We start from the raw sequence: 26,790 nt of genomic DNA on the forward strand, positions 1-26,790 counted from the left end.
GTTCCATAAGCTTTTCTGCTTACACCTGCACTTCCTGGTCTGTCACATTGTTTTTGAGTCCCATGTGGGACTCCCAGTTCTTTTAGACGAGGGAGGCAACCCTCTTGCAATAATGAATGGGTCTTAAGTGTGCATAGCTCAGCGCCCCGTCACTGTTTCCATTATAAACTGCTGTGCTTTTTTTTAAGGGGGATTTATAAGTCCTCTGTAAAAATTTGTTCTTGGATGAAATGGTATATACAAAAGGTCCATTTGAATCAGGCGTGCTTAAAAAAAAAATCAAATCAAATTTGAGAGCGCAGTTCTGGACCTAGCGGAGCTTGTGTTTGTGGCAGGCTAGAACTCAGTTGCGAAGCCTTGAGCTGCAGGCTTTTCTAGCCCCAGAGCCTCGTTTGGTGGGTTCTCTACTAAGGAAGAAGCCTTCTCCTGAATCTGGGCCTCTGGGATATCCAAGCTGTGCTGGTGTCGCTGAGAATCCCTTGCTTGAAGGCCCTGATCCAGTGTCACAAAATCAATTCATGTGTTCACTTCCCTTGGCCAGCTGTATTAGCAAAGTCAAGATATTTCTGGGACGTTAATGCTGCTTTGAATGTGTGGTAGGCAGCTCATTGGGGATCTTCATTTAAGCCTCCTGGTTTTGCTCACTGCCTTGGATTGCAAAAGCAAGGAGGATACCAAAAGCTTGGCAGGGCAGAATGGCTGGCTGTGTTTGGCTTGGTGGGCCGCAAGTTACACTGGCCTAGTTCAGGGGACAGCTCTCATGCACAATGCCCCTTATATGTGCTGCTTGATGTTGAGGGAGGATAGGGAACGGACCTGGCAGAGGGCAGCTAAACCAGCACTATCTCCTGTGGGTAACTGAGAAGCAGCAGTGTGGAGAGGGAATATTGGTGCCTTCATTCTCAATGGGTGAAACTCATGGCATCTTCTGGAATTGATAACTGGGAGGTAAGAGAACCCAGGGATGCGGGTGGCGCTGTGGATTAAACCACAGAGCCTAGGGCTTGCCGATCAGAAGGTCGGCGGTTCGAATCCCTGTGACGGGGTGAGCTCCTGTTTCTTGGTCCCTGCTCCTGCCAACCTAGCAGTTCGAAAGCACAAAGTGCAAGTAGATAAATAGGTACCGCTCCGGCGGGAAGGTAAACGCCATTTCCATGCGCTGCTCTGGTTCGCCAGAAGCGGCTTAGTCATGCTAGTCACATGACCCGGAATCTGTATGCCGGCTCCCTCGGCCAATAAAGCGAGATGAGCGCCACAACCCCAGAGTCGGCCACGACTGGACCTAACGGTCAGGGGCTCCCTTTACCTTTAAGAGAACCCAAACGTACTTGTGCACCCAGTGCATTGTGAACCTCTTAGCCTCCTTGCCACTGGACATTGCGACAGATAAATTTACATAAATACATGAATTTAAAATATACCATGGTTCTTGCAGAGGATGTGCATGGTCATCTGTATGTTGTCATAAAGAAAATAAAACTTAAGAAGTCCGATGCATGGTATCCCAAAGTCTGTTCGAAGCAAGCCAAATACATACATGCAATCGCATGTGATTGAGTGTGCTCGCATGTCTGCATATGCACATTTTGCAAGCATATTTTATTCTGCTTCTTCTGGTTATGAGAACACATGTCAGTCTTGCCATTCCAGCTTCAGGGGCACGTTCCCTCTGAGGACCAGATGCTTGGGGCAGATGCTTTGGGAAGTTGGTTGACTTTTCTTCCTCCCTCTGTATGAACTTCCGAGGGGCCAGATGCTGCACTAGGTGGGTGTTTGGTCTAATCCTGCCTGGCTTTTCTTATCCTGAGATGGTTTCAGTTACCTGGGGGCTGCTGATTTTCTTGGTGGCATCTGGCTGGCTTTCCACAGTGAGAATGCTCAGCTGCGTAGACAATTATCTAGGCCTTTTTTTCGCGAGCCTCGAATGCCATTTGTGGCCTTTCTTTTGAGGGAGCTGATATGCGGCAGGCTCAGCTCCTGGGCTTCGTTTCCCCGGCTGGTTGGCTACTGAAGTGGAATGAGAAGTGTGTTTTCTTTTGAGCTAAACAAATTTGGATAGTGACATCAAGAAGTGAAACCCAGAAGGCCTGGTGGGGTAAACTGATGCTCTTCCTAAGAAGCCCTGCTTTGAAGTCTGGTGGGGCCACACCTTGCTTGGTAAATGCAGGTGACGTCCTTTTCCAGGTAACTTACTCTTCACTCATTACAAGTGGTCACGAAGTGACGTGTGTGCCGCCTCCGAAGCGTGGGAGGAACCTGCTGCTTCTGGATAAAGAATTGGGCAAACAATTTGGGCTGTTGATGGAGTCGCAGAGTGTCTTGTTTTCATTTCCCTTCAGGCACAAGCTCAAAACACTCCCCATGTCAGTGCTGGTGGAGGGGTCTTTGCATGCACCCCCCCTTTTCTTTCTCCAAAGATCTTTATTGAAACTTAACATATATACATAATAACCAAAATTCCCAATGATTCCTTCACATAAAATATAATATCTAAATTACAACAGCCGCATATTTATACACTTAATTATAAAACCCACTACCCACCCTCTACTTCCCTCCACAGCAATTCAACTTCTTTATATTTCTTTCTATCTTCCCCCCTTGCATTCTATAATAAATTATTTTTGTTAATTTCTGATTTTTCCTTCTTTATTGTTTTTGTTAGCATCCCCCCCCTTTTAATGCACGTGCAAAAGATTTTTGCTTCAGTGGGGGGGAAAGCCAAGGGTCTTAGTACAGGGCTGGGGAACGCTTTTTCTCCCTTGTCAAAGCCTGCCTGCCCTCAAGTGATGTGCTGGGGGAATAAGAACATAGGGAGATCCTGCTGGATCCAGCCAACGGCCCTTCTAGTCCAGCATCCTGTTCTCACAGTGGCCGGCCAGGTGCCTCCGGAAAACCTGCCAGCAGGATCCGAGCACAAGAGCAACTCTCCCCTCCTGAGATTTCAAGCAACTGGTATTCAGAAGCATTGCTGCTGCCTCCTGCTGCTGCATCCTTCTGGTGGATGTGGCTGAAGTCAGTAGGGTGGGGGGGGGGGCTTGTTTGTGACATTTTTTTTACCCCAAAAGGGTTCTGTATGGAAAACCCCATCACCAAGACGATCCCAGGCCTCAGGCTCACCATCTAAACAAGACAATGACACACGAATTAAAAGGGATGGGAAGGAGGAGGGGAAAGCCAGTTTAAGCACAAATTCTTCAAGCTACATTTCTTATATAATCCAAGTATGTATTTCAGCTTTTATTTATTAATTAAATTTATTTCATAAAATTTATGCGACGCATGATCGCAATAAAGAAAGAAAGAAAGAAAGTACCCCAGCAACCTCAAAGCGGTTTACAAAAAGGATAGAACGATGAAATTATCAATAAGAAAAAATAAGACAGCAATCATTTAAGGCTTTCGAAAGGCTAAAATAACGATAGACTAGAAACACATTAAAACTTGCACCCACCCACTGCCTATATATGTGAGTAGGCTTGTCTAAACAAAAAAATGTTTCCAGCAGGCGAAGGAAAGAGTACAGCAAAGGCGCTTGCCTGATATCAGTAGGCGAGGAGTTCCGAAGTGTAGGTGCTGCCACACTAAAGGACCGAGTTCTTACAAATGAGGAGCAGGTATTCTGCGGCACGTGTGCCAATTCCAGCAGGTTCTGGCTGCCTAGAAGAGCCTCCAGCTCTTTGCATGTGTCAGTGGCTATTCTGGCTGCCTTGGCCGCTTGAGAAAGAGCAGTTCCTTTTGGAAGCACCCCCCGCCCCCCATAGGATGGGGAGCAGAGAATGACCACAATGCCCAAGCCAGGTAAGACAGGGCAGCTGCTGCCACCCAGATCTCCCTGCCTGAGAGGTGAGGTCCAAGTCCTGTCCGTGGTCAAAGGTGCAACGTGGAGGCAGTCCATAGTAGCTGAAGCTGGGTGCAGGGCAGGGAGTCGGGTGAAGTCAGGAATAGGCATGCAAGCAGGGAGCCAGGGTGGGTCAGGAGCTCAGGCAGGAAAGCAGGACAGGGTTCAGGCAGGAACTTGGGACTGGGGCTGGCCGGCTTTTATCTCCCCCAAGGCATAGGGCGGCCCCGATCCTCTGCTGACTCGCCTCTCCTGGCCTGGAGGTGAGCACTCCTCCTGTGGGAACTTAGTTCCCTCCGCCTCTCTGCCCTGAGCCTCTGCAGCTCAGGAGAGGCTGGAGGGTTACTGGACCCAGAGGCAACCTCAGCTTCCCCTGACGGGGCTGAGAGTGGAGCACCTGCAGGCAATGGGTCCTCCATCACCTCAGGAGCCAGAGCAGACTCAGCTGGTGCCTGCACCTGAGGACCCAGCACAGGTGAGGACCCTTCAGGCTCAGGCCCCAGCCCCGGCTCAGCTGGTTCTGGAGGCGGGGAATGCTGTGCAGGCTGGGATCCCTCAGGTTTAGCATCTGAGTCCGAATCCCAGGCCATCACACTGACTGAATGGAGAAGGATCCCTTGGCAGAAGACTTCCCCTCCCTCCCCAGCTCCCCCCCCCCATTGCTCCTTTGGGTTTGGACCCATATCCGACCTCCTCTTCCTCACACCTCCAGACTTCCACCGCCTGCATGAAATTGGGCCAAGAGGGGCAGGTCACCCATCCATCCCTGCTCTAGTCCATAAGGACAAACGTTTCTGCATTGCGGGGGGTTGGGATAGATGACCCTCAGGGTCCCTTCCAACTCTACAGTTCTCTGATTCTGTGAACCTGATTCCAAGGCATGGAGGAGGTGGCGGCCACCCACGGTTGCTGCTCCCAAGTTCCTGGTGGGAAGAATGATCATTGCCTTTCTAGACCAGAATGCAGAATCCAGGCATTTTCCCCCTGTGCTTTTCAATCCCTTTTCAAATTCTGGTTTCCAATTGGTAAGGACATCCTGCACCTAAAAGCATTTCTGGTCCTTGCCCAACTTTCTTTTCCTTTGTGGAGGGAGACTCTGCACGATCCCTGAGCAGCTTCTTCCATTGCAGAAGTGCTCTTAAATTTCTTTACCCTCTGCTGTTTTAATACTCTTCGTTTGGATCCCTGCGATGCTTCTTGCCTTATCCGTGGTTCCGAGGAAAAAGCTGCTTTCTTTGAGAAACCTTTAAAATAACCCAGCGGTCACTAACGAGAGCACTCCTTCAGTCTTGGCTAAACAAAGTCCAGGTCTGCTTTGTCTTCTGCGGCCTTATCGTCCTCCTATTTCTCTGCATCTTTCCAGCCTACCCTCCTTTAACTCTGGTACCCAACTCAGTGCTGCTGGCCTTTCTCCATAGGCCTGCTAATTGCGACCAGCAGCGGCTGATGAACCTCTGAAGTTGCATTTAGATAGACTTGCTGGCCCAGCTGGCCCAGGGCTCCCCTGTCTGGCTTGCGGTGACTGCCCATGGTCTCCAGCAGAGGCTCTCTCTCCATCCTGTTTCTTGAGTTCCTTGGAAAGGAAGCTGCCTTGGAACTTGATTTTCTGCATGCAGAGCATGACCTCTACCACTCCAGTTACAGAACACCGCCTGGGGTGCTGGAAACGGGGCTTTGGCCATTAAGAACCGTGGTGATTCATGTGGTCCACCTACAGCCTTAAATCCATTTAACAACCTTCCTCACTTCCCAGGGAACACTGGGAATTGCAGGACTGTTTGTGGGGGAAGGCTAGGTATCTCTAACAGACTTCTCTGCGCCCTGTCAAGCTACAGGAAACAAGGATGGCCACCAACCTAGATTGTTGTTGTTGTTGTTGTTTAGTCATTTAGTCGTGTCCGCCTCTTCGTGACCCCCTGGACCAGAGCATGCCAGGCACTCCTGTCTTCCACTGCCTCCCACAGTTTGGTCAAACTCATGTTCGTAGCTTCGAGAACACTGTCCAACCATCTCGTCCTCTGTCGTCCCCTTCTCCTTGTGCCCTCCATCTTTCCCAACATCAGGGTCTTTTCCAGGGAGTCTTCTCTTCTCATGAGGTGGCCAAAGTATCAGGATCTGTCCTTCCAGTGAGTGCTCTGGGCTGATTTCCTTAAGAATGGATAGGATAGATGGCTTTAAAAGAGGATTAGACAAATTTGTGGACGAGAAGACTATCATTGGCTCCTAGTCAAGATGGCTGTGCTCTGCCTCTATAGTTGGAAGCAGCAATGATTCTGAATACCGGCTGCTGGAAGCCACAGGAAGGGAGAGGGCTCTTGTGCTCGGATCCTGCCCACAAGCATCTGGCTGGCCACTGTGAGAACAGGATGCTGGACTACATAGGCCATTGGCCTGATCCAGCACAGATCTTATAATGTTCTTACAGGTCCCTGAATTCTTTGGGTGTGGGAAGAGCTGAGCTAGTCAAATTGCCATAAAACCAGTATAGGTTTAAAGTGAAGTTTAGCTTGTGCCTTAAATCATTCATGGAAGTGCTGTGCTAATCTCTCCCCACTTCTCCAACCTATACTCATGCTTGATTCTTCTTCCCAGTCTGCAGCGCTTCAGTAAGCCCCTCTTACATAATGCCCTGTCTGCTATCTGCCCACTTCATTCTTCTTTTGAAACTCATGGACGCTTCAGCGGGAAACGGCCTGTCCTCCCTGACATCTGGGGCAGCTTGCAAAATATTTAGCTTGCACCGTTTGATGCTACTGTTGTTTGTCTTGGTGCATTTTTCACATAAATTGCTAATTTCAACCAGCAGTTGTCAATAAACTAAACAGCGACCTCCCCGTCTTGCAGGGGCAGAGGCTATAAATATCGCCAGCCTGCAGCTGTAAAAACCAGAATGGGCTCTGGAGTTGTGCGGCGGTCCCTGCTAGTACAAAAGAGCATGGAGTTCCTAGAAAGCAGGAATGTCCCTGACCTCAGAAACAATGCAGCCAGAGGAATTGCATCAGGCTGGACTGAGCAAACAGGACACTTCTTCCTGCCATCTCTCTTAGCAGCAGGAAAGCACCTCTGAAGGCAGCTCACCTTGTTGTTCTGCTTCAGTTGCCCATCCTCACTGGCCTTTCCTGCCATGCAAACATTCTGATCTGTATGGTTTTAAGTCAGCAACTGTTTTTTGGCATCTGCATAAGGCAGAACTTGGGAGCTGGAGTCCAGGATGCTGAGAACAGACGGACCCAGATTTCAGTGTGGGACGCAGCGTTTCGTCCTTAAGTTGTTGCTTCATTTGTGGGGAAACCACTGGATTCCATCCCACTGTTTTGACACTGGTCACAATTGTGATCTCTCTCTCCCCCAAACGTATGGGCTAATATGGAAGTCATGGTGGTTAATGGAATGTGGTTGGACAGGAGTCACCTGGACCAACTAACTAATTGCATTGTTGTCAAGGGACACGATTCCCTCCCTCTATTGCACCACTTCTGGGTCCGTTTGAAAAGTTTCACGTTGTTTATTTTGAGTTCCTGGTGTGCCACAAAAATGCAAGAGCGCCCATGTTGCAAGCACTAGCAGGAACTCACCAATTCTGTCAACGTTTCTTTTCCTAATGGCTCCTTGACTTCTGTGTCCTTTCCCACCATGGCGTGCGTCCCTCCAGATTTTAGAACTTGACTCTTGTGATATGCAGCCCTGATTTATTATTATTATTTAATCCCTTCTGCCACAAGCACACACACCCATCACAACAATGTGCATTTTTCCAGATTAAAATAACCATGCAGCCTAGCTGTTGACTGGGTGCATTTCATAGAGTGGAAGGAGCTTGGGGAATTCATGCTACGGTTCAGCTTGGTCTGTCTGTCTGTCTGTCTCTCTCTCTCCCCCCAATCTTCTGCTACAAGCATATCTTGGGTGGCAAGTAGCAATTGGGGAAATTTCCCACTGATGCTTGCACACTTTTTTGGAAGAGCTTCCAAATATGTCAGATTTCAATTATGCCCCCCCCCCTCTTTCTCTTCTCACTCTCACTCTCTCTTTCTCTTTTTCATTAATCACAGCAGCCTTCTTGTTGGCAGCCAGTGGCGCGAGTTAACTGTGGAAATTTCTATTGCTTTCCTTGGCCACAGCCTGCTTCCTGAGCAGTGCGTGCTTTGTCCCAGGTGTGCCATTCTGGCCTTTGAAAGTGTGTCAAGGCATGTGCAGCGGTGGGGACCCCCGGGAACCGGCACTTAAAGCCCCATCAAAAGCCCAAGTGCCGACGCAGCAGTAAAGCATGGACAAGTGCTTTGACCCTGAGCTCGGAGGTGCGCTTCTGTGCACTCACGCGCAGAAGCAGCTGACACTTGCCAAGTGGTGGCTTGTCATGGGGACATCTGAACTGCCCTGCCACACCCCAGTGAGAGTCTTGCCACGCTTTTAAAGGGCTGCCACATGGAAGGTGGAACAAGCCTGTTTTCTGCTGCTCTGGAAGGTAGGACCTAAACCGATAAATTCAAATTATAAGAAAGGAGATTCCGACTAAACTTTAGGAAGAACATTCTGATGGTAAGAGCTGTGGAAGGTGGTAGACTCTCCTTCCTTGGAGGTTTTTAAGCAGAGGTTCGATGGCTACCTGTCATGGATGCTCTAGCTGAGATTCCTGCATTGCAGGAGGTTGGGGGCTAGATGACCCCTGCGTGTTTCTTCCAATTCTACAGTTCTATGATTCTATGTTATAAAGGTTGCAGAATTCAGGGGTGTTCCCCCTGGCTACAGAATTTGGAATGCCAAGGTACAAAAGTTTTTGAATTGTTAGCACTGAGAACCCCTGCCCACCCTGAGCCAGGATCAATTGATACAACTATCAGCGTTCTCCAGGGGTCAATGGGGTACCTGGGCTCTGCAAGGAGCTGCGGATGCTGCCCAGCACAGACCTGGTGGAGGACTTACTTATATACTGCCTCTCTGCCCAAGGAGCCCAAAGACGTACAATGCAGGGAGATGGTCAGCAATCAAGCAGCAAAGCTCAGTTAAATAAAAAATCTATGCAGTTCTATTCTTGAGCAGAAATCCAGAGTCTTCTTAAGATTCTTTTCAGTACTTTTCAGGGCAACACAGACAGACAGCTTACCAAGTGGTTTCATGTACTTTGTGGTAAGCTGCCCCTTTGCAAATCTTGCTCATGTTCGCTGTGTTGTGTGGGCAGCAGGCAAATGTGTGTGCTGCCTTTTGTGATAGTTTTAACTCCAAAGAGCAGCATAGCAATTCTGAACACATCTCTTCATTGTGTGCTTTTAGCCCTTAGCAGGCAGGTTTATGCAAACATTTTGGAGAGGTACCCCGCCATTAGGCCCAGTTAGCATTGTCAGTTTATTTCCCCCCTCTGGGCATGTGCTGGTGCAGGCTTGCTCCTTTTATAAGTGTTAAATAAGTCTCCAGCAAATATCTTTGGGAATGGGTGGGGGTGGGGTGGGGGTGAATGTCTTTTCCTAAATAAACAGGCTTGTAAAACGCACAGGAATATGTAACGCTCAGAGTTTATGTAAGCGCATCTCATGGTTTTGCTCAGCATTTTATAAGGATTGGTGAAGATGGCAGTGTAAGGGTTTAGTCAATTGAGTGGTCCAGAGCATAATATTAAGAAGGAAGACCCCCCCCCCCAAGATAAGCTTCCTTGGAAAGCATGTTACACAGAACACAGAAAACCCCCCTGTTTTCCATGGACACCAACAGATCCAGCAGTACCCTGAATGGGATGTCTGAACAGGACTTGATTAGATTTGGGTACTGGTGTGCCAATCAGGTGTCTTGGTCAACCTGATGGATGACCTTCTATTGAGAACGGGACAACCTTGCTCCTCCTCCTTGATCTCTCTGTGGCTTTTGATACTATGGAGCCATGGTCTCCTCCTAGTAAGGCTCTGTGGGATTGGAATTGGGGCAATCTGTTACAGTGGTCCTACCGAGCCCAGAGAGGGAGAGTGCTGTTTGGCACCCTGGCAGTTATGCTATGGCAGGAATGTAAATGGCTCTGGCTTCCGTCACGGTGTTCCATTGCACCAGAAGCGGTTTAGTCATGCTGGCCACATGACCCGGAAAGCTGTCTGCGGACAAATGCCAGCTCCCCCGGTCTGAAGCGAGATGAGTGCTGGACCCCATAGTCGCCTTTGGCTGGACTTAACTGTCCAGGGTACTTTACTTTTTACCTTTTTACCTATCTCAAGAGACAACGGAGGCGGTGAAGTCAAACTGTTGCTTTAGCAGCACCAAAGTGACCTCCCTGGGGTGTAAGCCTGGGCAGTGTGTCTGGAGGTCCTGGGCTGCCCAGACAACAAGAACTCTTGGCCTCACTGATGTGGTCCAAAGGAAAGCAGAGAAATATGTTAGGCACTAGTCTGGCTTCAGGAGTCTCCGGAAGGAGGCACACAAAGTACCATCCAGCCGTCTTAGGGACTCCACTCTGGATTTGTGTAGGGTTGACTCCTAACTCACCAAGGGTTTGAGAGCCATCGGCCACCCTCACCTGGTTTAGCCAGACAAAGCCGTTCCTGGGATGTGGCCGTTGTCACGTGCTGATAGCTTCTAAGAGCCACAGGTGAGAGCTGAGTGCAGGGTAGGGACCAAAGGTGGACAAACCCTCCCAGAAGGAGCACAATGCGTCCTCCACCAGATGTACTAGCCTTCCCCTAACACCCCATACGCTCCACCAGGCTCTTAAGGGCTTGCCTTTTCTCATCCCCTATCCCCCACCCCTGCAAAATCAGGTGCGTACTGCCAGGCCCGGAGGTCTGAAGACAGATAACTGGGATGACAGGTAGTTGGCTGGCAAGTGGGGTCCACCCTGATGCTGGTAGCTTCCTTTTACTCACAAGATACATTGCTTAGACAGGAGGATCTGAGGAGAAGCTGGTGGAACCCTCTCCTGCCACCTGTCATTTGCTGAGCTGGTAGCTGTGCCTTCTCGCCATTGACAGTAGTGATCCTGCACTGTAGCAAAAATGAAGTTCTCAGCACCCGCTTCTGGCAGTGCAGACTTGGGAACCTGGGTTTGGCTGCCTGATTCCCGCCCCCCCCCCCCCCAGTTGCCTGCCTTAACGCCCTCCCCCAATACAAATGCCTATAGCATTTGTACTGTGCTGCCCATCCTCTCTGGCAGTACAGGGACAGGGGACAGGTGGTTTTCCCTTTACTGGAACCAGCCCCTCTCTATTTAGCCAGGTGGGAACAAACAAGCGCTGGTGTCCTTTCCTTTCGGCAAAGCCGCGGTCCTTCCTTCCAAGATGCTAATCTTTAAACTTGCTTGGCTTGAGCTTGCAGGCACACAAGCCCTGGCCTTCCTCTCCCGGCCAGGCCCTGCTGGCTTTCCCCACCCAGTGGGCATTTGGGACGTGTGTCCAACTCGGTGGGGGAGGGCGAGATGGCAAAACCTCCTGGGCTGATGGATGCGGGTGCTCGGCAGGAATGGTGTGTTGTGTTTTTTTGTGGTGTGTTGTGGTGGCAACGCTGCGATGACTGCTGAGGCAGCAGTTTTCTCCAAAGCATTCGGTGTCCCCTCCCCACCCCCAAAAGAAAGCCTTGTGGTCAAGTTGGCGTGCTGGATCCAGTGTCTCTTCCCCTCTGAAGTCCAGCACTTCTGGTTTTTGTGTTAGCTTTATTAACACGCTGGCCTGCTGCAGGGGTGTATATGAGGCGTTTGGATCCAGACGGGAGCTAAAGATTTTTATTTTTGTTTTTGGGGCAGGAATTAAAATGCCTTTTTTGGGGGATTGTTCTCTGCAGCAGTGGGCAATGCTGGCGGAGGTTTTTGAATTTCTTGCCTTTCTACAGAGCCATTTACAGAGCAGCATAGTAACATACGAAGAGCCCTGCAGCTGGATCAGGCCAAAGCTTCAGCATGGCACAGCATCCTGCTCTCACAGTGGCCGGACTGATGCCTACAGGCAGCCCACATGAAGCACCCAACAGCACTCTCCCAACTGATGATAGAGTGGAGTCTGACAGTGGAGATTGCCTCCAAACCATAGTTTGCAGTGGGGCAGGTCTGCAAACAATAGTTTGGAGGGAATTCTGGTTAGCAGTAACCATAGCTTGTCTGATTGGGAGAGAACGTCAGGCTACGATTGGAGCAATCAAGGAAAGGGTGGAGGGCATCTGAGCATAAGAGGGCAAGAGACCTGAGGACAGAATCTGCAGCTCGTTTCCAGTTCCTAAACTAGCATGTCCTCACATTGAGTCCTCCAGATGTTTAGGCTACAACTCCTATCTGCCCCAGCCAACATGGATGATGGTTAGGGAAGATGTTGTTTCTAGTCCAGAAAAATCTAGATCGCATTAGTTTAGAGCAGGCTGCTCCGAACCATGGCTTGAGGATGGGGTTTGTAACCAATGAACTGAGCCACTTGTTTTTCTTTGCACCGGGAGTGTGTCAATTGCAATTTGGAAGCCTCCAGCTCCCTGGTGACATTAAAAGTCTCTCTCCCCCCCCACCCCCATTTCCAGTTTTAAGATTTAGGGACTACAAGTTAACTGTTTGGAGCTGTCCTGGAAAAGTCATGTTCTCCCCAAAGCAGAGGTGAGACTGGATTCCTTCAGCTTCTTAACCATGCCTGAATAAACTCAATAGCAAAGCTTTGTTCTTGGCCTAAAACTAATTCCTTCTCAAGAAGAACTGAGTGCTCTTGGAGCGCAATTCGGAGAGAGATCCCCTGTGTGGTTTGGGTCTTCTCTTCCTCCTGCAGGGAGGCTTCTCCCTGCTCTCCTTTCATGCCGTTAATTATGGCTGTGAGCTGCTGGCTCTGTGCTTCCAGGCCTTCTCTTCAGAGGCTTGCAGTCTGCTCACAATGTTCCCCCTGAGCTGGAAACTTGGGAGGAGGGCAGAACTTGTTAAAACTGGAAGGAGGCACATTTGGCCCCCCGTACCTCAAGCAGCAATGTTCCATATGCTCAGGGTCCAGACTGTTCTCCGGACAGTGGCCTGGTGGCCATCTAAGGAAATATATTTTGCTGGTCAACCTGATCCTCCAAGAGGTGGCCGGACTTTGATAATAAAGTCCATCTCATCTTAGAGTTAGGACCTCGCAGCTATGAAACCCATGTGTGCAGGTGGCAGGAGGCTTATCAGTTGGGGCTGAGGAGTGAATGTCCTGCTCCAAATCTCCTCTTCTCTCAAGAAACGGATTGGCAGTGGCTGCTTGGGCTTCTTGAGAAGCACACTGAGATAGCAGCACGATAAAATTTCCCCGTGACGCATCCGGTGTCTTCTTTCTTCTCCAAGTAGCTGTCAACCCACCGGGACGTCACATACGATGCCCAGAAAAAGATGTGACATTCGAGGCTGATGGTCCTCTGTGCCTTTCACGCCCCCTCAGGAGCAACTTCACATGCCTTGTGAGCGAAGCTGGGGGCCGAAAGCCAAAATGGTACCTGTTGGCCGTGGGGATGTAGGAATTCTGGCAAGCCCCCCGCCCAAGCCAATTATCTCAAGATCTCTCGCAGCAGAGCAAGCTGTTCTTGCATGCTGTTTATTTTATCAGCACCTTCCTGTTCTTCCTTCTCCAGGCAGCTTACGTCCCGTTCCCAATGCAGATCTCCTGCCCAGGCTGCTTGTAGGAGGGGAGCCACTTAGGTTCAGTAGCAGAGCCACGCCACAGACCTTAAAGAGCGTTCCCTGGGCTGTAAAACCGCTCTCCGCCCTCACCCTACTTTTGGGTTAAGTTCCAGGTTTCCTGATTAAATCCACCGGGCTGTTAACCAAACCTGCCTCCTCTTCGAATGCGCTTTGAGGGGCTGCACTGAGGCACAGAAACTAGGTCAGGCAAATGTCCGCTAAAGGGCCATAGCCTGCAACTAGGAAGAGGAAGAACAACGCCGCAGCTGACGGATGGCTCACTCAGGGGCTGTTTTCTTGCTGAGCACTTCCAGCCGTCCGCTGGAAAGCTGCTAACTTCAGAGCAAGTGCAAAATTGCTTTATAGAAAACGATTGACGCAGGCAGAGCCTAATAATGGGCAGGGGCTGCGCGCTCGCTCTTGACGGCGTCTGCGGAGCTAGGGCTGCAAATTGCCTGAGCTAGCAGCCCGAAATGGTATCTCCTTAATAATTATAGTTGCCTTGGGTTTTATTGCTGCATGTACGAGCTGCAGTAATAGAAACATGAAGTGTAATTAAATTTGGGTTTCATAAATGCGTGACATCCCTGGAGGCATCGTATTTATAACAACCGGAATCTGCAATGCTGTTCCAGTGAAATTCTGCTAATTGCTGCAGAGTCTACCACCTGTGAGCAGAAGGACAGCTCCTGCAGGGCTGGCTTTTGCACCGAGCTGTTCCTGCTTCTCGCCTTTGCTGCTTTGATGCAGCAGCTCCCTAAAATCCCGAATTTGGCAGAGGAATTGGGGAAAGGCTGTTCAAGGCTCGCCCGCTCAGCTTTGGAACTTGTCCGGATGAGCTTGATTTGGCGCTACGGACCTGCGATGGTCCAAGACTAAATTTGCTCCCCCCCCAGCCCCCATGCTTCTGAATATGTTACATCACAGCAATTTTCTTTCCTTAAAGGTCAGGAGTGTATTATCCTCTGCTAAAGCAGCAGAATAGAATAGAGCCAAAAAGGAAGGAAGAAAATTATGCACCAAGGCAATCCATTTTCCGTGGCACAGAAAGCTAAATTCTGCTACTGGTATATTTCGCGAAAATTGACATCAACCGTACCTTTTACTGTTTGTAATTTATTCTGGTTTTGTTCAACCTGGGGGTTGGCAGGAACATCCCCTGCCCCATAGATGCTGGAAATCCTGCTTACTGATTCTTCTGGCCTGTGAGATCTTACTAGGCATTGTTTGCATACGTTTAAGTTCAGGGACAGAAGCTTGCATTTCTTTTCTTTTTTAAAAAAAGTCAAATTCTTGGATTGCTGAATTCTTCTCTAAATCCCCATGTTCAGTTCTTGAGCTGAGCGCTTACACAGTCTTGGAGGACCAACAACTCTGTCAAGCGTCACTTTGCTGAAAGGCTTTTTTTGCCTTTCTTTTTAAGGGCTGCTGGAGAACACTTACATTTTTGTGGTACAAATTAAGTTAAATTTTGTAACTTCTTTTTTTTAAAAAAAGGTACCAGCGTGGGCAGACCATAGTTTTTCAATGCCATTGATTCCACAGCTACTCATCATGACTCTTGTGCAGTCCCTTTGCATTAGGTACCAATTTCCATGTTAGTCCAGAGGTTGGCATGGGAGGGAGAGATGACAATTTTCACCCTTTTGATCACTCCCCGGCCCCTGCCTTGATTTTCACTTGGCCCCTTCCAGCAGTTTTAGAAGCCCCTCTTGATTTTGCGTTTATCGTCTTTGGCCCAGCCCATTTGCATTTATGAGAACCGCACTTGATGATGGAATACTGGATTTCTAATGGAACGTGGTCAAAGCTTGCTTTAGGCCAGGGGGGTGGGAATCTTTTCCAGCTCAAGGGCCTCATTCCTTTCTGAGCACCCTCCGGGGGGGGGGGGGGAGCATGGCAGAGTCTCCTGGAGGGGAGTGTAATGAGAACAGTTCTTTTCAAACCACATACACATATTTCTGGTTGGTGCAAATGCCATTTGTGAAGGAGAAAGCAAGAGTAGAACTCTTGAGTGTTGTGTGGTTTGGTGGAAAAGATCTATTTGGTCAACATTTTTAATGGCCTGCAATAAATTGTTTGGTGTTGGTCTATCTAGGAGCATGAACTGGACTTCCCCCACAGGTTGTATTTATCAGACAATAAATCACGCTAAGCGGTGGCTCCAGAGAAGGGCTGCACCTGGACTCCCCAAAACTCTCACCTCTTCATGAGCAGCACTTGAGCAAACCGGGTGTCTCAGCTCTTCAGGCAACATAACCTGTTGGTTACCTTTCCTTCCAGAGAGCTTTGCCTTGTGCCTGAGCGCTACAGAGATGGCCAGCTGCAGTGAGTGTGGGGCGATGCATAATGTTGCACCGGGGAGCTTTGTGTTTCCTTGCCCCAAGGACCAGTGAGAAGGACGGGGGCCCAGGTGCCGAGGAAAACAGGATGCTAGACTAGATGGCTCCCTCATGAGATCCGGCAAGGCAGTTCTTACGTTCCTTGAGTGTTCTCTTTCTTTATTTTAGGAAGTACCTTCCAACTATTTGTTAAAGGTGCTTTGTTCGCAAGGTGTGCTCTGCCCCTTTCACAGTTACTTAGTGTCCTTCCTTTTTTCCTTATCCCATTTCCTTCCTCCCCCCTCCCCTTTTTGTATCTGATGTTTTCAGGTTCTTAGCGTTTTGGCAGGACTTAGTACGCTTTTAAGAGGGTGCATGTGTCTGTCTACCTATCAATCTTCAAAAACCCGATACCCACTCATCAGAGGCAGATGCAACCCCGTCCCTTGTTTGCAGGCTTGCTTTTAAAAAATATTTTATTTTAAGGATTTTTTTGCTTACATTTTTACATTCATATCAATTCAACAAAACATTTATCTTTTGGGGGTTCTCAACCCCCAGACTCTCCCCCCCCCCCCCGCGGTTTCCCATCATTACTTACTAGCTTTTCTGCATCTTTATATCTTTATCAAATTTATTTCATCTTCCTTGTTTCAAAATTTACCCTAATTATATCACTGGTGCTATTCTAAACCTTCTAATGTTTTTAAGTGTTTATAGTGCTCCTTCAGCAGCCACGAAATTAAAAGACGCCTCCTTCTTGGGAGAAGGGCAATGACAGGCCTAGACAGCATCTTGAGAAGTAGAGACGTCACCTTGCCAACAAAGGTCTGTATAGTTAAAGCCATGGTTTTCCCAGTAGTGATGTATGGAAGTGAGAGCTGGACCATCAAGAAGGCTGATCGCCGAAGAATTGATGCTTTTGAATTCTGGTGCTGGAGGAGACTCTTGAGAGTCCCATGGACTGCAAGAAGATCAAACGCATCCATTCTTAAGGAAATCAGCCCTGAGTGCTCACTGGAAGGACAGATCGTGAAGCTGAGGCTCCAGTACTTTGGCCACCTCATGAGAAGAGAAGACTCCCTGGAGAAGACACTGATGCTGGGAAAGATGGAGGGCACAAGGAGAAGGGGGCGACAGAGGACGAGATGGTTGGATAGTGTTTTCGAGGTTACCAGCATGAGTCTGACCAAACTGCGGGAAGTAGTGGGGGACAGAGGTGCCTGGCGTGCTCTGGTCCATGGGGTCACGAAGAGTCGGACACGACTAAACGACTAAACAACAACAACAAAAAGTGCTCCTTCAGTTATTCTACAAAGTTAGTCCATTCTTTTAAAAAATCTTTTATCTTCTTGGTGTCTGAACTTCCCTGTCATTTTCTCCTTTTCGGCATAGTCCATCAATTTCGCTATCCATGTTTGCAGGCTTGCTTATCTCAAGATGCTTAACCGGGTGAGCTGAGAAGCATTCACCATTTTCCTGTTGAGCTCCTCACTCTAAACTCACAGCAGACTCTCTGTCCATCAGGATGCATCAATAGCCCTGTAGCTGATAAAACTATAGGGGATTCAAACAGTTCTCCATGAAAACTGTTCTGCGCTGGTCAGATCACATCTGGAGTTGTAGGTGCCTCACTTTATGATTGAAATTGGTCTTGTTTGCACGTAACACTAAACTGTGGTTTGTTTAACAAACGCAAAGTGACACTAGTTGTCCTGCGGACGATCATACAAATAACGACAGCTGTCCAGTGAAGCAGAATGGTTGCAGATTCAGGACAGATAAAAGGAAGTGATTCATGTAATATATAGTTAAACAATTTCAGGGAGGATAAGGTGATCAATGGCTACTAGTCATGATGACTCTCTACCACTGGCATGTTGGAGGCAGTTTTCTTCTGAATGCCGGTTGCTGAACATGAGTGAGAAAGTTCTGTTGCCTTCATGCCCTGCTCCTGCGCTTCTTAAAGACATCTGGTTAGCTACTGTAGGAAATGGGATGCTAGACTAGATGGGCCTTGGATCTGACCCAGACGGAGTCTTCTTCACAGTTACCCCAAACCCCTGACAATGTTCTGCACTCTGCAACTTCTGAAAGTAGTTTCCCCACCACTGAATCCTAGGAGCGTTGCCTGTTCCATCACCCGGTCAAAGGCAATATCAGTGCAGTTATTTCTCAGAGAATAGATAAAACCCTCTTACTTTTTCTTCGGCTACATAGTGTTATTAGGAAAATTTCCTGCTTTGGGTGGCAGCTTGTGGATTCGGCTCGTAGGGTCGTGTTGCTGTTTTGAGCACTTTCAACCATTCCCCACCCCGCCTTTTATCGGTACTTTTTGAGGGGGGAGTGACGGGAGATTGGCGCTTCCGCTGGACCTCTCGACGTCCCACAGACCCTCGTGGGACTTTTGGGGGGGGGGGTGCCTAGCCCAGGCACTCTCCCCTCTTAACTCTGCAGCCTTGGTCCGATCATGACAATTTAACATTGTGATTTTAAAAGACAGCTTTAAGACTGTTTCAGTCACCGTTCTAAAAGGGTTATGCCATTGGAGGGTTTTTCACTCCTCTGCTCGCAGTTCCCAGTTTTTCCCCTTTCAGACCTTTTGTGTTGTGAAGAAGGAATGGTGGGGAAATGCCCCCCCCCCCACTCTTCATGATGACCTTCACATAATTTGGCACCAAGGTGTGTTGGGACACATGGTGTGTTTCTTTCTTGTGTGCTAGTATTCCTTTCTGGGTGAAGCTGACCTGGAAGAGTTGCCATCTAGGCCGGTCCCATCCTGCTGCTGCTCCTCACAGGCCGTCACCCCTCCCATGTCAATGTGAAAGGGCTCTGGGATGAAGGATTTGGAGGGGCGGGGAGACCTAGCAGGGTCGGAAGCATTGTGCGGCTGCCCCTCAGCCATGCTGGACCATGCAGTTCAGAATGCAACTTTTCTCCCTCTTTACTCTCCAGGTAATCAAGCCGGACGGTTGTGACAATGAAACAACAGAAACAACTCAAGGATCAGATCCTCCTGGGAGTTCCCCGGGCGCTTGTGTGCTTCGTGATCCAGGAAAAGGCGACGTTAACAGCCCGGACGTTGTTATAGAGGCTCAGTTTGATGACGAAGATGTTGAGGGCAAGCAAGATGGCTCAAGGGAGATCAAGGATCAGAAGCAGCTGTCCCTGGGCGCTGGAGAAAATGGTGAGTTGGGGTTCAGCTGAAAATGGTAGGGCCAGCTGTTCTTCCCCTGCCTTTTCCACTTCCGTTTCCTTTAAAAGCAACTCAGGAGCTTAAATTGCTTTAGTTCTGTTGTGCAGCCTATAACTTTTTTTTTTTGGCTGGGGGCGGGGCGGGGAGGGACAGGTGTCTATAGACATACCTGAAAACAAAACCACAAATAAATAAAAATATAAGGAAAGCAATTCTGGGTGGACCTGAAGGGCTGCTGGGCCTGGGTCATTTGTATTGTGTCTGAAAGGCAGTGGGGAGCCACAGAATGCATTTTTGCAACGGGGAGGCACCCTGAAAGAGTCATTTGTGTGGCAGGAGTGATTCTATGGAGCCCAGAATAGACTCACCTGCAGCCTGACATTTAATCATGTAAGCATACCCTTGCAATGCTGTTTAAGCAAATATTGGCACTTGCCATGCAATATACCAGTCTGTGGAAAGTAACCCACAACTATATAATAATAATAATTTATTATTTATACCCCACACATCTGGCTGGGTTTCCCCAGCCACTCTGGGCGGCTTCCAACAAAACACTAAAATACAATAACCTACAAAACATTAAAAGCTTCCCTAAATAGGGCTGCCTTCAGATGTCTTCTAAAAGTTTGGTAGCTAATTTTTCTCTTTGACATCTGCTGGGAGGGCGTTCCACAGGGCGGGTGGCACTACCGAGAAGGCCCTCTGCCTGGTTCCCTGTAACTTGGCTTCTCACAGTGAGGGAACCACCAGATGGCCCTCGGAGCTGGACCTCAGTGTCCGGGCAGAACAATGGAGGTGGAGATGCTCCTTCAGTTATACTGGACTGAGGCCGTTTAGGGCTTTAAAGGTCAGCACCAACACTTTCAAAAGGACCCCAATATTTGGGGCCGACTTCATTGGGATCCCTTTGATTCCCTTGTTGCTGTTGTCTTTATTCACTGCAAACACACCAATAGGATGCATTTATATAAAAGTTACTGCATGTAGTAGCACCCATGTGGCTTGTGACATCAAATGGTCACGTGGAAAGATTTAAACAGGGCAGGCTGCAAGAGCTTTGAAAAGACATGCAATGGAACGCATCAGAGACGTCTCCGTTTGTAGATCTGGTGGGACATTCTGCAGAGCTTCAGCACCCGACGTTTGACCTGGCCTTTGAAGGGGCATTTGAGCAGAATGCCAAGCCATTGATAAGGGAGGGAGCTGCATTAGATCTTTGCCCTATGCAATTTAACTCCGAAAGGTTTCAGTGAGGAAATGGATTTTCTCTCTTTGCTGGGAATATCCACATGCATGTTTCCCTCTTTTTCATTGTCACTGTTTTCCTGCTACTTTTTGAGTCTTCCATTCCGTTACCTATTTATTCTGGCTTTCTGCCAGTAAGGGTCAAAAGCCCTCCCTTGATTCCATTGTACACATTAAAAGTTCCTTTCCATTGATATCACTGGACTATTATAGGCAGTTGGTTCCAGTTGATATAAAAGGTTTCATTTTGGATCCCTCTTGCAACACGAGTCTCTGGCGTCCTTTCCTTTTGAGAATTGCATCTAGACATTTTTATTTAATTTTCTTATGTGTGTATGCAACTATTTAGGCCTCTGTATATATTTTGAAGACTTTTATGTTACGATTTGAGCCTTACTAATCAGGCTTTTGGGGTAGTTTTCAGTTTCTACAGGTTGTTTTAAATTTTGGGGGGCCCTGTTGCTTTGTTTTTGCTACGCAAGTTTTCTCAATACATCTGTTTATACATTTTTAATTATTGCAGTATTTTTTATTTTGCAGAATGTAGCCAAATAACTTAAGGTTGGCATTAATTGGGTGTGGGAGTATTGCAATGTATTGCATTTAGTACCTATTACCTCATTTCCTATTTGTCTATATTATTAGTGCCCCCCCCCCAAAAAAAAATCCCACCCTCCCCTCCCCTCAAAGGCCCTGCATTGTGCCTGGAGTATTTCTCAGTCCTAGCACCTGGAATTTTTTTGCCTGCCAGTGAATTCTATCTCTGCTTTTGTGGTTGGTTTTGCTCAGAGATGGTTCTGAAACAGTCTTCAAGGGCAGCTCCTTGTAGAGCAGGTAATGAGCCACAGGCCGCAGGATTGTGATGAAGTCTGAATAAAAAAGCTCAGCAGCACCAGAGGTTCCCCAGCTAATTCATTAGCAGTATCCAGAGGGTGGCAGGCTTCCTTGCACTTCTTCACTCGCTGTCCTTCCTCCCAGGCCCTTTAGTCCTGCAATAGCCTTGGAGTCCTTTCTTGTGCTGTTGTGCCTTCTCCTTCCATTTGGCACAGTCTTTAACAAAGCGTTTTCTGTGAAAATAAGATGCTCACCATTTCTGTTGATGCCAGGTATCTGTTGGTGGTTTATTTCACAAAATGCCGCTTGCCGAGAAACAAGGTTAATCCTCCCTAGGCTTGATTCTACATCTGGGGGGTGGGAATCGAGTATCTTGGCCGTGTTTTAAAAAGAAATCCCCTCCACTCTGTGCAGCCGTGAAACATAAGCAAATTGCTCCAAGGGTATCCTTGGAAGCTTCCCAGGCATGACTGACGCTGCTTGGGTAGCCGAACTTTGATGTAGATGTGCTTGTGATGTTGGTAGGAGAGGATACTGCAGTTGTGTGGGTTCCTCTTGCATGCAGATTGTTCAGTGAGCCTCAAATTTTCAATCTGCCCAAGCTCGGGGGAGGCCTAGAAAATGCTGTGTTCAGGGCTCTATTACGCAGCAAGCCTAGCTGGGCTCAGATGCAGCCAAAACTTCATGCGAGCTTCCCTGATTTTGAAGCCATTCTTAGCAACACACCCAGGAGCTGTTATTGTGAGTGACCCTTTTGGTTGTGAAGTGCTCTCTGGCCTTTCTAGCTAAAGCAGCCTTCAGATGGAAGGGACTGGGAATGAGGGGAGTCTTAAGAAAAACACCACCCAAGGCAGAGGCAGATGGGAGGAAAATAGCACTCTTTTCTAGGCTGGTCCTAGCACCTGAGCTTGTCCCAGCCCTGAGATGCACTCATTTGTCAGATCCTCCAGCCTGCCTGGCGTTTATCCACATAATTTGCGTTTTCATTCAGTGCTCCCAGTTGTGTAAACTCCCTTAGCTAAATAGGCACAGCAAATACGGGAACCAGGAAAGAGGAGGTATAGTAGCAAGGCGGGATTTCCAAAGAAAGAGTTGGAAGGAAACATCATCAGGGAAGTTGCGTTTGGTGGGGGATTTTTTTGAGAAACTTTCCTGTAGACTTTGGGAATGCACTGTATAGACTGCCCTGGCTGGTGTTCCCTTTCTCCCACCCCCCACCCCCCAAATACACATGGCAGGTAGGCGGCATTCTGCACTGCCTGATCGGGCGATTTCAGGCAAGATGAGCTAAACCTTTAATTGAGAAACATTTCCAGGTAAGAGGACGCTGTGGTTAAACACGTTGGTCTGGCACTTCCTGGTTCTGGGAAAGGGGATATTCCATGTTTTGCTCACCAGGTTTGCTTCTAGCCTCCTGGCCCTTTCATTACGTAGCTGGAAATTCCAGTCTCGCCATGGGATCTATAAGACACGGAATGTCACCGCTGATGAAGGAATCTGAACCTCTGAAGGAGAAGCTTTGGAGTCTGAGCTTGGTCTTGAAAACAGGATGAGGTTGTGTATACGACCAAGAATTGGGCTTCATCGGCTAGCTTGGAAGTTGTAGTTCAGGAATTTGGTGCAAAGATATCTCGCGTCTGGCTAACAGCAGCATGTCGCAAGTAGAAGTGCACAAATTTCTTGGAAGGCACGGTCTCTCACAGGGAGTGCCCATTTGCACCCAGCAACTGGAAATTAAATGATTCGGCCCTGCCTGGTGCTGTGCTGCCATACAGGACCTGCAGGGATTGGTTAATTGATATCTAATTCATATTCTGTCCTTCATCTGTAGATCTCAGGGCAATTCACAACATAAAATTACAAGAAAAACACGCAAAATACACCATGAACACTGGGAGACTTCATGCTCTGCCCCCCACGCCCCGGAAATAAGGAAAAATGGGTCGGCAAGGAATGCGGAAGCCTGTTGTTCTCTCTTAGTGCTATTTAATTTACCTTTATCTCAAAGTATGGGACGCGGGTGGCGCTGTGGGTTAAACCACAAAGCCTAGGGCTTGCCGATCAGAAGGTCGGCAGTTTGAATCCCCACAATGGGGTGAGCTCCCGTTGCTCGGTCCCTGCTCCTGCCAACCTAGCAGTTCGAAAGCACGTCAAAGTGCAAGTAGATCAATAGGTACCGCTCCAGCGGGAAGGTAAATGGCGTTTCTGTGCGCTGCTCTGGTTTGCCAGAAGCGGCTTAGTCATGCTGGCCACATGACCCGGAAGCTGTACACCGGCTCCCACGGCCAGTAAAGCGAGATGAGCGCCACAACCTCAGAGTCGGCCACGACTGGACCTAATGGTCAGGGGTCCCTTTACCTTTACCTATCTCAAAGTATCTCAAGGTTTCTCAACCATGAGAGTCACAAGGGTCAGATGGAGGTGCTGTGTGTTTGTGTGTGCACGCATCTCAGTTGGCCCATGGGCATGAGGTCCCCCACCTCTTATGTAGCTGTTTAGGAGCCCCAGGTGTGTGGATGCAGCAGGTGGAGGAAGAAAGGACAGGGATGCTAAGTCTTCCCTGAGCTACCCTTTCCTTTTACCTGATGTTAGTGTACTTGGGGTAGCACCAAGCACACACCTGCTCCTTACTTCTTGCTCACATGGGCAAGAAAACTCAGGAGCATTAACTGCATCAGGTACTGCATTTTTTTTTTTAAAGGAGCTTGGATCTTGGGCAAACACAATCATTACTCTTGCCAGAATTTCATTACTGGGACAGTGAGCATCTCCTCACTGCTTTCCTTTCCATCCAGTCTGGAGGATGCATTTTCTCACCGTTTGCTGGATATTTCTTTCTTTCTTTCTTTCTTTTTAAAAAAGTCAGAAAACACAATATATTTTCATTTGGGAGTGGGAATTGCTAACATTAATTGTGCTCCTCTTGGAGAGAGTCGCAAATTTCCACAGCAGCAAGCCTGGAAAAAATAACTTTGGATCTGTCATGGTTAATAAGTGTTTTAATCTGACGGCTTTAAGGGCTCGTTTTGGCCACTTCAGCTGTCCTGGTTAATCTAATTTGTGCAAGAGACTTTCAAGAAAAGGTTTAAATATGTACATATATGAATATAACCTCTCTCTGTCTTGGACCAGGAGGAGGGGCTGGTGGCTCAAGCTCAGTTTACCAGGCCTCTGAAAAGCTGCCGTCTCGGAGGGGTGCTAACGCTGCAATTCTAATTTGCTGGTAATAACAGAACTAATTGGAGAGGTTTCTTGCCATTAGTGCCTAATTTTCTTTTCAGCAAAGCTATAACAATTTTTGGTTTTGTCAGGTAATCACCCAAAAGGAAAACAAGGGGATTAAAGCACCGTTTTTCCCTGGGCTGGAGCTCCTGGCGGGTGTTTTCACTGTAAGATAAGCTTAGCAAGCCCTGCCCAAGCTAACATAGTAAATCTCCCACTGCAAACACAGCGCTGCCCAGGGTGGAAATATTGAATGGTCACCGGATAACCACGACAGCAAAGGTTCGGCATAGTTTATTTCTGGTTTGGCAAATGGCAGCCGCCTCCTTTTCTCTGCCCCTCCCCACCTTATCCCCACACTTTTACCTCCCTGTTCAGCTGTCTGGGATTTCTCCCAGTTTCCTTGATTCTCCCTTTGCTCGCCCGCATCTTCGCTGCTCCAGACTCGTCTGCACAGCAGTTCTCATTGGGCGTGTGCCCACGTGACTCCCCGCCACTGGAGGCCAATAGAAGTTGTGGGCTGCTGGTGCCGCTTTTTAAGTTATTCTGCCTCTGCCTGATTGTGGCCCCTCATTGACTGCTGGAGCAATGGGTGCAAGCATTGGCCCGTTGTTCATAAGCAGCTTGGGCATGCAAGGTTGGCGAGGGAGCAGCGCTCTTCCTAGAATGGTCCTGGAAGCACCCAGTTAAATGCCCGGTCATGATTGCTTCTTCCTTAATGTCTCAGATCTCTTTGCTGTGGTGCACGTTTCAGGGACGAACGGATGGGCAAGGGATTTGGAATAGAAAGAAGCAAAGCAAAACGAAACACAAGGTGTTTTGTGGAGCTTACTGCTACAAGATGCAGGGACGGCCACCAGATTTAGATGGCTTTTCAAGGACGTTAGATAAACCCAAGGAAGAGGGAGAGGCTGTGTTGGACGTGCCCCCAGCACCAGTTTCTACGGTGGCAAGTTCCTCCTGCACAGCCGTAGGTCGTGTGGGTCGGATTCAGCTAACCTGCTCCACTTGCATAAGCTAGTGCAAGGATTCCTGCTACTGAAAGGATGCTTTCGCCCCTCTCTCTGCATTCCCCCTGGGCCCCCCAAAAATCTGCTCTGGGGAACAGGGGAACCCCCCAGAACATCATGCAGGGGGAGCAGAGGAGATGATTGATCCACTGGGATAGCAGGAGTGCTTTTGCAGATGGAATGGTCTCCTTGTGCTATATTTCTCCAATGAAAACTTCCCCAGTGAAAATAGAGACATCCTAAATAATCACAAGGGACGCGGGTGGCGCTGTGGGTAAAAGCCTCAGCGCCTAGGGCTTGCCGATCAAAAGGTCGGCAGTTCGAATCCCTGCGGTGGGGTGCACTCCCGCTGCTCGGTCCCAGCGCCTGCCAACCTAGCAGTTCGAAAGTACCCCTGGGTGCAAGTAGATAAATAGGGACCGCTTACTAGCGGGAAGGTGAACGGCGTTTCTGTGTGCGGCTCTGGCTCGCCAGAGCAGTGATGTCACGCTGGCCACGTGACCCGGAAGTGTCTCCGGACAGCGCTGGCCCCCGGCCTCTTGAGTGAGATGGGCGCACAACCCTAGAGTCTGTCAAGACTGGCCCGTACGGGCAGGGGTACCTTTACCTTTACCTTTAAATAATCACAATCATTTTATTATTTATACCCCACACATTTGATTGTGTTGCCCCAGCCACTCTGGGCAGCTTCAAATATATATAAAAACATAACAAAACATTAAACATTAAAAAGCCTTCTTAATCAGGGCTGCCTTCAGATGGCTCCTCAAGGTTGTATAGTTACTCATCTCCTTGGCTCGGGGGCTGCATAACTCCATACCTTCCAACATTTCTCTGATGAAAATAGGGATGTCCTAAGGAAAAGCGGGACATTGCAGGATAAAATCAGAAACCAGGACGGCTTCTGTAAATCTAGGAATATCCCTGGAAAAGAGGGGCACTTGGAAGTTCTTCAGCAGTGGGGAACGGGAGAGGAATAGGAGGGGCACCACAGCAGCAGTATTAATTTTCAACAGTGGAAGCTTGAGTTTTGGGCATTCCTCTGGTTCTTTTGGTTCTTCTTGCACACCCATGTGGAACAGAGAACAATTAAGATTGCAGGTGGGAAATTAAGTTAAGTAGACAGGGAAATGAATTGGAAGAGCACAAGCGTGTCACCTGTGTCATGTCACCTGTCCTGTCACCTGGCAGCTGCAATTCCACCTGACAGCCTCAGTGGGAGAGATGGGAAGCAGGGCTCCCTCCATAGGCACCTCCTGCCCCTGAGCTGTTTCTATGCCGCCTGGTCATTACGAGAACTAAAGTTTATATTTATTTATTTAATTTATATGCCACTTTTAACTTCCAAGGATCTCATGGTGGTGTACCTGGTTCTCCTCCTCCCCATTTCACCCTCACAACAACCCTGTGAGGAAGGTTCGACCAAGAGATGGTGACTGGCCCAAGGTCACCCAGGGAGCTGCTGCGTAGCTGAGTGGGGATTCGAACTTGCTCTCCCAGGTCCTACTCCAAAACTCTATAACCATTGTACCACACTG

At 48.6% G+C, this 26,790-nt stretch overlaps 1 protein-coding gene across 2 annotated transcripts in view; it reads left to right on the forward strand.

The window, feature by feature from the left end:
* DIS3L2 (DIS3 like 3'-5' exoribonuclease 2) overlaps positions 1–26,790 on the forward strand; it is a 201,501-nt gene that overhangs the window by 66,321 nt on the left and 108,390 nt on the right. For both annotated transcript variants that reach the window (XM_028731804.2, XM_077929633.1), the window contains exon 7: positions 18,698–18,929. In XM_028731804.2, the coding sequence (XP_028587637.2) occupies positions 18,698–18,929 (232 nt within the window). The remainder of the gene's footprint in view (positions 1–18,697; positions 18,930–26,790) is intronic.

The sequence above is a fragment of the Podarcis muralis genome, chromosome 6, assembly GCF_964188315.1.
Source record: "Podarcis muralis chromosome 6, rPodMur119.hap1.1, whole genome shotgun sequence".
Lineage (NCBI taxonomy): Eukaryota > Metazoa > Chordata > Lepidosauria > Squamata > Lacertidae > Podarcis > Podarcis muralis.